Source organism: Mus caroli, chromosome 9, assembly GCF_900094665.2.
Source record: "Mus caroli chromosome 9, CAROLI_EIJ_v1.1, whole genome shotgun sequence".
Lineage (NCBI taxonomy): Eukaryota > Metazoa > Chordata > Mammalia > Rodentia > Muridae > Mus > Mus caroli.
The window spans coordinates 50,475,258-50,484,378 of record NC_034578.1 but is presented as its reverse complement, the minus strand read 5'-3'; the positions used below and the strand labels follow the sequence as shown (position 1 = coordinate 50,484,378).

General features: G+C 44.0%; 1 protein-coding gene and 1 pseudogene across 1 annotated transcript in view; both read left to right on the top strand.

The window, feature by feature from the left end:
- Positions 1-1,049: 1,049 nt before the first annotated feature.
- On the top strand, positions 1,050-1,508 carry LOC110302181 (annotated as a pseudogene).
- A 1,577-nt stretch (positions 1,509-3,085) lies between these two features.
- The window catches only part of Rab39a (RAB39A, member RAS oncogene family), a 19,692-nt gene continuing 13,656 nt past the window's right edge, over positions 3,086-9,121 (top strand). The window contains exon 1 of the mRNA XM_021171864.2: positions 3,086-3,425. Coding sequence (XP_021027523.1) covers positions 3,199-3,425 — 227 coding nt within the window. The 5' untranslated portion in view covers positions 3,086-3,198. The remainder of the gene's footprint in view (positions 3,426-9,121) is intronic.

Here is a 9,121-nt window from a genome sequence, read left to right as displayed (position 1 = left end):
GGAAGGTGGAAGACGAGGAGGAGGAGGAAGAGGAAGAGGAAGAGGAGGAAGAGGAGGAGGAGAAAAAGAAAAACAGACAAAAAGGTTGCCATGCCCTCACAGAAAGAAATTATCTTTACCCAAAAATGCCACTCCTCTGTCTCAGAGGATAGAACCGTCACTTGGTTACCCTTAAACGGAGGGGTCCTGAGAGGTCAGAGGTGTGAATGATGAGAACAGGTAGGTTGAATCTGATAATTAGGGGGTCTCATGCACAGTTATCTGAAGCAATTGTTTCGTGAGAGTCTGCGGCATAGAAAGTGTATGAAGGTTTGTCAAAGATAGTCTTGTGGACAAGAAATGAGGGTAGAGGGCTCTTTTGAATACCTGAAAAGGAATAAGATGGTGGAAGCAAAGGAACATCACCGAGGGGGTTCTGATTAATTAGCTTTAGGACTGAGAATACTCAAATACGGTTGTAGGCAGAGGAGTAGAAACAATAGTAGAGCCAGGTGGTGGTGGTGGTGGTGGTGGTGGTGGTGGTGATAGTGGTGCACTCTTTTAATCCCAGGGAGGTATGCAGAGGCAGGCAGATCTTTGTGAGTTCGAGACCAATCTGGTTGACAACACTAGTTCTAGGATAGCCAGGGCTACATAAAAAACCCTGTCTCAACAAAACAAAAATAATAAATAAATAAATAAACAGGAAGGAGGGAGGAAGAAAGAGAGAAAGAAAGAAGGAAGGAAGGAAAGAAAGAAAGAAAGAAAGAAAGAAAGAAAGAAAGAAAGAAAGAAAGAAAGAAAGAAAGGAAGGAAGGAAGGAAGGAAGGAAGAAAGGAAGGAAGAAAGAAAGGAAGAAAGAAAGGAAAAAAGAAAGGAAGAAAGAATTGTAGAAGGGAGACAAGATACATACCACATAAAATAAAGATTGACTAATTGCAGATAGGGGCCTAAAGATGCATGGCAGAGAAAAGAACAGTTCGCTCTCTCCGCGCCGGCTGGTGGTCGTTCTAGTCTCATTGTTTCTGTCGCTCATCGCAGACACCAGCCGACCCACCGGCTTTTGGACCATGGCCAACCTCGAGCTTACCTTCATTGCCATCAAGTCAGATGGCATGCAGCGCGGCCTGGTGGGCGAGATCATCAAGCGATTCTAGCAGAAGGGGTTCCGCCTGGTGGCCATGAAGTTCCTTCGGGCCTCTGAAGAACACCTGAAGCAGCATTACATCGACCTGAAAGACCGTCCTTTCTTCCCGGGGCTGGTGAAGTACATGAACTCAGGGCCCGTGGTGGCCATGGTCTAGGAGGGGCTCAATGTGGTGAAAACGGGCCGAGTGATGCTGGAGGAGACCAATCCAGCTGATTCAAAACCAGGCACCATCCGTGGGGATTTCTGCATTTAAGTTGGCAGGAACATCATTCATGGCAGTGATTCAGTGGAGAGTGCTGAGAAAGAGATCCATCTATGGTTTAAGCCCGAAGAACTGATCGACTACAAGTCTTGTGCCCATGACTGGGTGTATGAGTAGACGTGGAGAAACCAGAGTCCTTTTCAGCACTACTGATGGGTTTCTGGACAGAGCTCTTCATTTCACTGACAGGATGGATCATATTTTCTAAAACAATAAAGACTTTGGAACTGGGGAAAAAAAAAAAGAGAACAGTTCTCTGAAAGTCACACTTCTTCCTCCAAAACAAAGAAAGGAATTAAGGATGAGTGTGATAGTTAGATGTTGCAAGAATGAAATGGTTGGCAAGAAATTTGCACAGTCCTGGCTGTCCTGGAACTCACTCTGTAGACCAGGCTGGTCTTGAACTGAGAAATCCATCTGCCTCTGCCTCCCAAGTGCTGGGATTACAGGCGTGCGCCACCACTGCCTGGCTGAAAATTTCAGTACTGAGGGATCAAACCTAGGGTTTCACGCAGGCTGGGAAGAGTGCTAACACTGAGCTATGTGGCTCTCATCACAAACTTTGGTATAAAACACACACCTTAAAGCTGTTGCACTTTGATTTGACTTTAAAAAGCTAAGTCATCCTGTAACTCTCTGTGTAGCTGAGAGTTACAGGATATAATCTTAAACTTCTGATCCCCGTGCCCCATGTGATGGAATAATGACCGTGGGCCACCATATTTGGTTTATGTGGAGTTGGGGACTGAACCCAGGGCTTCATGTTGCTAGGCAACTCTACCATCTGGGCTGCATCCCAGACCAGAAGAGAAATTCTCTTCTTCCTCGTCAAATTTGAGGGGAGGGATGAGAACACAGTAAGGTCTCACCAACATTTAAATTACGCTTCGTTTATTAGGTCTTTGGTCATACGCAAGCAGAAGGCAGCTATAGACTGAGAATAGTGATGACTCGTATGAGCTTCTCAACATTTTAAGTTTTTCCCAGGCTGGAGGGCCCCAAAGAGCATAGGGCTAGAACTATCCTGAAAACGCTGTGGCAAACAGCAACAGGCAATCCTTAACAGAAACTATCAGAACTAGTTCTGCAAATTTTGTTTTCTTCATTGGAAACTGCCAACTGGAATCTTCTGAGAACCCGGACACCATGAATCCACATACAGAAGCCTGACTGACTTTCAAAACCAGGGTCTCAGTCTGAAGAGAGCCTTCGCAGACGCGTGAGAGAAAATGACTCTCACTTCCCATTGGCTGACCTTTCTGGAGCTTAGCCCTTGAATACATTTTCATTGGTTGCTATTGCTGTCACATCCTTTCGCCACACCCATTCCTTGTCCATTTCCAGCAAGATCTGGACTAGAATGAGCTAAGGTCGTCTAGAGTTCTGCTACTTCCCTATCCTCTCAGCCGATGCTCTTGCCGCGCCCCTCTAGTTAGAGGCCCCGCCCCCGCACGACCAATGACCCGCCTCTACAACGTCAGTTCCCTCCCCTTACAGCTCGGGCCCGGCCCCCTGCCCGAGGCAGCTGCTCTGCAAGTTAGGTTCCCGCCCCCAACTCACGATCACACCCCTACCTACTATCCCTTCCAAACTCGTGGCCCCTCCCTCACCCTCAAACCCCACCCCAATCAGACCAAGTCCACGCCCCCTGCCCGCGGCCCCGCCCCTCCCTCCCCAGAGGGCGGCTACCAGGCGGCGGCCGCAGCCGCAGGAAGATGCTGGAAGCGGGCGGGCGCGCGCCGCGTAGGTGCTGAAGGGACAGTTCCTTCGGCAGAACTTGCTCCTGAGCGCACCCGGCACGTAGGAGATGGAGACTATTTGGATCTATCAGTTCCGCCTTATTGTGATCGGAGACTCCACGGTGGGCAAGTCGTGCCTTCTGCACCGCTTCACCCAGGGCCGCTTCCCAGGGCTGCACTCCCCCGCCTGCGACCCCACAGTCGGCGTGGACTTCTTCTCGCGCCTGCTGGAAATTGAGCCGGGCAAGAGGATCAAGCTGCAGCTCTGGGACACGGCGGGGCAGGAGCGCTTCAGGTAGGGAGGCACCCGCCACAGGCTCTCGAAAGTGCTAGCGCTCGGTGCTCGCTTCCCCTTCGCCCCTCCCCTTCCAGGGGCGACTTCCTCCTCCGCAGTTTCTTCTTTCTTTAGTGCGGATTTCCTGCGCCCCCTTTCTGTCTCCTTTCCTGTCCGAATCAGGGTCGCCGGTCTTTCCCAGCTCTGTTTGCTCCTCTTGGCGTTTGGGTCCCTTTGGCTCCGCCGCTGCCTTCTCCCCAAACTCGACTTCGCTCGCTGTGCACACACACCCTGCCTCAACCACCCTCCTCCTAGCACCTCCTCCCAGCCTTGACCAAGCCTCTTTCAGGCCCGGGAAATATGCCAAGTGGGGTTCCCAGGTCTGTGAAAAATCTTTAGTTCTCAGCAAGCAGAATTCCAGACGGGGTTCCAGCCCTCAGGACGGTTCACAGAGAGATGCATGCGGTAATGGTTTAAACATCTGAAAGCACCGAGTGTGGTCATCAGAAAATTCTGGGCCATGACCCTCGGGAGTAGGTCTTGGAAAACAACTAAATGCAACATCGGAGTCACTGACACAACTAAGGGTGTGTGTTTGCGTTTATAGGGTGAAGTTTCCTTTAAAAGTTCGTCACCTTTGACGCTTTGGTGTGAAAAAGATAATACTGAGGGTTGTCCGCAACCTTTCCTTTATTTCACAGATGGATTCGTAACGTTCTAGTGTGTGACAACAGAAGAAAGCACTTTTCTAAATGGGGAGAGAGTCAGTCTCAAGTAGATAGTCTCGTTCTGGTTGTTTACTGGGGAACCTGAAAGATTGTATAAAGTCGACTGGCCTTACAGAAAAAAAGTAAATGAAACTGAAGTCCTTGGATAGTTGAGATTAAATCACATTTAAAGCCTATTTCCAGTTTTTGAGATCGAAGAGTACTTTGTTCTAGAGCAAAGTAAGAAAGCTGATAATGTAGGGAATTGTTTCTTTAAAAATCACATGATCGGTACTGGTGAGATGGCTTAGTGGGTAGAGATGGCTTAGAGCGCACTGACTGCTCTTCTTCATTCTGAAGGTCCTGAGTTCAAATCCCAGCAACCACATGGTGGCTCACAACCATCCCTAATGAGATCTGATGCCCTCTTCTGGTGTGTCTAAAGATGGCTACAGTGTACTTACATATAATAAAAAAATAAATCTTTTTTTAAAATCACATGATCAATTGGAACTCTTGTAGGCAAGCATTTTTATATCTCTCAACAAGTACTTTTGCTTGTGAAATAAAGAATTCCATTAAGGAATTTAACAAATGTGGCTTGCCCTCATTCAGCCAGGATCCATTCCAAGAGAGTTCAGCCTACATGTGTAAAGTGTTCAACATTCAGAAGTTTGGCTTCCAGTCAGTGTGATAGGACAAGCCTTTAATCCCATCACTCATGAGGCAGAGACAAGCAGATCTCTGTGGTCTCAAAAAAAAAAAAAAAAAAAAAAAAAAAAAAAAAAAAAAAAAAAAAAAAAAAAAAAAAAAAAAAAAAAAAAAAAAAAAAAAAAAAGTGAGCGGGGCATGGTGGCAGACGCCTTTAATCCCAGCACTCAGGAGGCAGAGGCAGGTGGATTTCTGAGTTCAAGGCCAGCCTGGTGGTTTTGTTTGTTCGTTTGTTTTTTATTTCCATTCCTGGGTGTGACACTGATTCCACTGGTACACAGAGATAACAAGGGATGTGATGCAAGGGAAGGCCAGCTTTCAGAGAGGTGCTAAAGGTCATGGACTGTTTAGAATTCCATGAAGACATTGTCCTTTCCTTTCCAATCAGCCTCCTTTGATTGAAACAGTTTTGTTTTTCTTTAAAACTTGTGCTCCATCTGTAAGATGAAGACATTTTTTATGATTTCTAAGACTTCTTCCGGTTCAATCACTCGTGAAATCCGTTACAGATTCTTCCATTTGTGATCTTAATCAGAGATGATCTTGGAGATATTTCAAGGTCCGGAGGGGGTGGGGAGCAAGCATTTACTAAGAGCATTTGCTTTACCCTTTAAAGATAGTAAAATCTTCCTCTGTCTATTTACTTAAAAGTAATTCCTCACCCTGCCGACAGGAAGGTGAAGGATAATTAATTTGTTAGAATGTAAACCTTTGCTAATTGAGGGTTTTGTAATGGCTTTGAGAAGAATCTAAATAGCAATTCATTTTATGTATACATTATTAAAACCACCCAATAATGCAAGGACAGTTAGAGAACATTTATGATGAGTCATACTTTGCTTAGTTTGGCTCTTTCCCGATGATATATTCATAAATACATATTTCAGTAGCTACCTACAGTAGTTGCCTTTCTAGCATTTAGCAGAATGCCTCACCATAAAACGGCATTCAGAACAACTGCTGTTAAGTCATCCCATGGCTTCTAGAAAACACAGACATTTACTTTGAATCATAGATCTCCTTCAAGGGTACTTGAAGATATATGTCTGTCATTACAGTCGTAACCTGAGGAATTTGTGGGAAATATTATATTAGGTTTACTGGTGATTAGACATAAAGAGAAAAGGAACTTACCTTAGGGAGCTCATGAGGTAGTTTGAAATATATTACAGAACAATGAAGTGATCATCAGATAATTATCACCATTAGTTTTACTTTATAGTATTTAAATTAGCATTCTGGTGGGTTTTAACTACCAGCATAACAAAGAAAGAACAAGATCAGCTGGGCATTGTGATACTTGCCTATCATTCAGAGATTGAAGTAGGAAGTTCATAAGTTCAAGGCCAGCCCAGGCTACACAACCAGACTTGGTCTCAAAAGAGAACATTACTGGGCATGGGGATGCAATCCTTTAGTCCCAGCATTTTGGAAGCAGAGGCAAACAAGTCTCTGACTTACAGGCCAGTCTTGTCTACACAGAGAGTTGCAGGCCAACCAAACGCTACACGGTGAGACTCTTTCTAAGAAAAATAGAAGAATAAAATCAGAATTTTGATTTGATTTGATTTGATGCAATACTTAGGTTTCCATGAAGAACCCTAGTTCAATAGAAAAAAAAAGGGCTGCTCTATGTCTAGGAAGTGGGAAAGGGGAGTTTAGAATTATGAATGTTACAGGGGAACTAGCCATCACCACCTTTTATAATTTTTAATATATTGGGGAAAGTTGATTAGTAAAAGAAAAAAATGTGTTTAATACAGTATTTGGTTTCTGTTTGTTTTGTTATTTGTTATTTTGTTTGTTTACTGTTATTGTTTTTATCCCCCCCCCCCAGCCCTCTTTGTAGCTCTAGGAACTCATTGTAGAGCAGGCTGGCCTTGAACTCAGTCAGCCAGCTGCCTTTACTCCCCAGGGCTTGCATTAAAGGTGTGCACCATCACACCAAGGCAATACAGTGTTAGTAAGTATATAGAGTGCTAAAATATGGAAAAGTATTAAGTAAAAGAATACAAATTTTGATTTTGTTTCCATAAAGTACATTTATGTACTATAAAGTACTAATGTTTATCCTTCATGTGTTGACACTACTAGTCTCAACCAAATTCACCAGTGTAATTGGGAAGAGGTGCTGGGACTCAAAATGTAGGGGGTCTATAGAGTAAAATTATTGGGTCATTGGCTACACCATCCTTGGGAGGGATCAAGTCATTTCTCATGGTAGGGTCTGCAAGATGGCTCCATGGATAAAGATACAAACCTGATAACCTGTGTTTGGTTCCTGGGACCCACATGGTATAAAGAGAACATTGGCTCTTGTTACAAGTTGTCCTCTGACCTCAATGTGGATAATGAGGTGCCTTTCCCCATAAATAAATTCATGAAATAAAATTTTAAAAGAAAAATGTAGGATAGAAATTTTTAAAAAGTAATTTCTCATGGAGCCTCAAATAGTTTCATGAAAATAAGTTCTTTCCACAGAGTGAGTCCAGCCCCTTCCAGCTTTCTGGCACCTTGTCTTGCTATGTGATGTCTTTCTCTCAAACATGCAGCCAGGAGGATGTCACCTACCATGATGGGATGCAGCAGAGGTTGACCTCACAAAACCCAGTGTCACGCTGCTAGATGAACTGTTTTTCTTTATACTGTATCCAATCTCAGATATCCTGTCACAGTAGCAGAAAGTGATCTAATTTACAGGGTGAAAAAAGCATAGTAGCAATATTGAATCCACACATGCATCATGAAACTTGTGAATTTCAAGCCAAATTTGGTCATTTTTTTCCCATATTGTCTGACCTTTTGGGACAGTACAGTTATAGGCACTAATTCTAATGCTCCAGGAGTGACACCTTCTTCCTCACCTTCTTCCCTCAGTCCTCTCAAGGTGTGCTTGATCCTTAGTGATCCTTTTCAAAGGATGACTGAATAATCAAATGTGTCAGAAATCTCTATCACTTTAACATTCCTTTAAAACCCCATATCAAAGCATCTAAGAAGCTGAGCAGTGATGGCATATGCCTTTAATCCCAGCACTTGGGAGGCAGAGGCAGGCAGATTTCTGAGTTTGAGGCCAGCCTGGTCTACAGAGTGAGTTCCAGGACAGCCAGGGCTACACAGAGAAACCCTGTCTCAAAAAAATAAAATAAAATAAAATAAATAAATAAATAAATAAATAAAAATAAACTAAATAAAGCATCTAAGAAGCCAGGCATAGCGGTGATCTAAACATCTGGGAGGCAGAGTCAGGACTGTAAGTTTGAAGCCAGCATAGGCTACCTGGCAAGACTTCGTCTCAAGATACTAAGGACTAAAACTGTGGCTCAGTGGCAGACTTTTTCTTTACCATTCCCAAGGCTCTAGGTTTGACCCTAGCACAGGAGCACCGGAAGAAGAAAGCTGCTAAGATTGCAGCAAAGAGATGTGTTTTGTTTTATTATTATTATTATTAAATTATCCAATTTACTTGGGCTCTTTCAAAACATGCAATCAGGAATAACTGTTTACCAAGGAGTATAAAGAAGAAGCAGCTCTTTTTTCTTTTTTAAGATGGAAAGCAATAGCAGACCTACTAATGAGTTAGCTGACTAGTTAATTTAGCAAAAGGCTGTAGGCAGTAAGGGTCATTGGACTCCAGATCTCCTCCTGCCTCCACTTCCTCAATCCATGCTGCTGTGCCAGCCTTTTTTTTTTTTTTTTAACATGGGTGCTGTGGACCCAAATTTAGATCCTCTTACTTGCAAAGGAAGCAGTTTACCCAGTGAGCCACTTCTGCTCTGCACTCGCCCTTCCCAGTGTATCCTTTTTACAGGACACACTAACATTTACAGGATGCAGATACACTCCTGTGATATGGAGTCATGTAGGTAAGGCTGAAGTATAGCTTCAACCACAGATGCGTGCCTCAGAGGTACAGAAATAGAGGAAGTGATCCATACAGGAATTCCTTCTGCGAGACTAAGAGAGAACGCTGGGGCTAGGGTGAGGGGGAGCTAGGAGGCTCCCAAGAACTTCTCTAGCCATAAAAGAAAGCATTATGAAGAAACATTATAGATTCTCAAATTATAGGTTTTGCCCATCACTTTTCCCTGAAATAGTTTTCAATGTACTATTAGTAGATGTCATTGGAGGAAAGAGCTTATTTTTTATGAAACTAAATTTATTTTTATTGAAAAATGGTCTCAGCCAGGCATAGTGGTGCGCGCCTTTAATCCCAGCACTCGGGAGGCAGAGGCAGGTGGATTTCTGAGTTCGAGGCCAGCCTGGTCTACAGAGTGAGTTCCAGGACAGCCAGGGCTA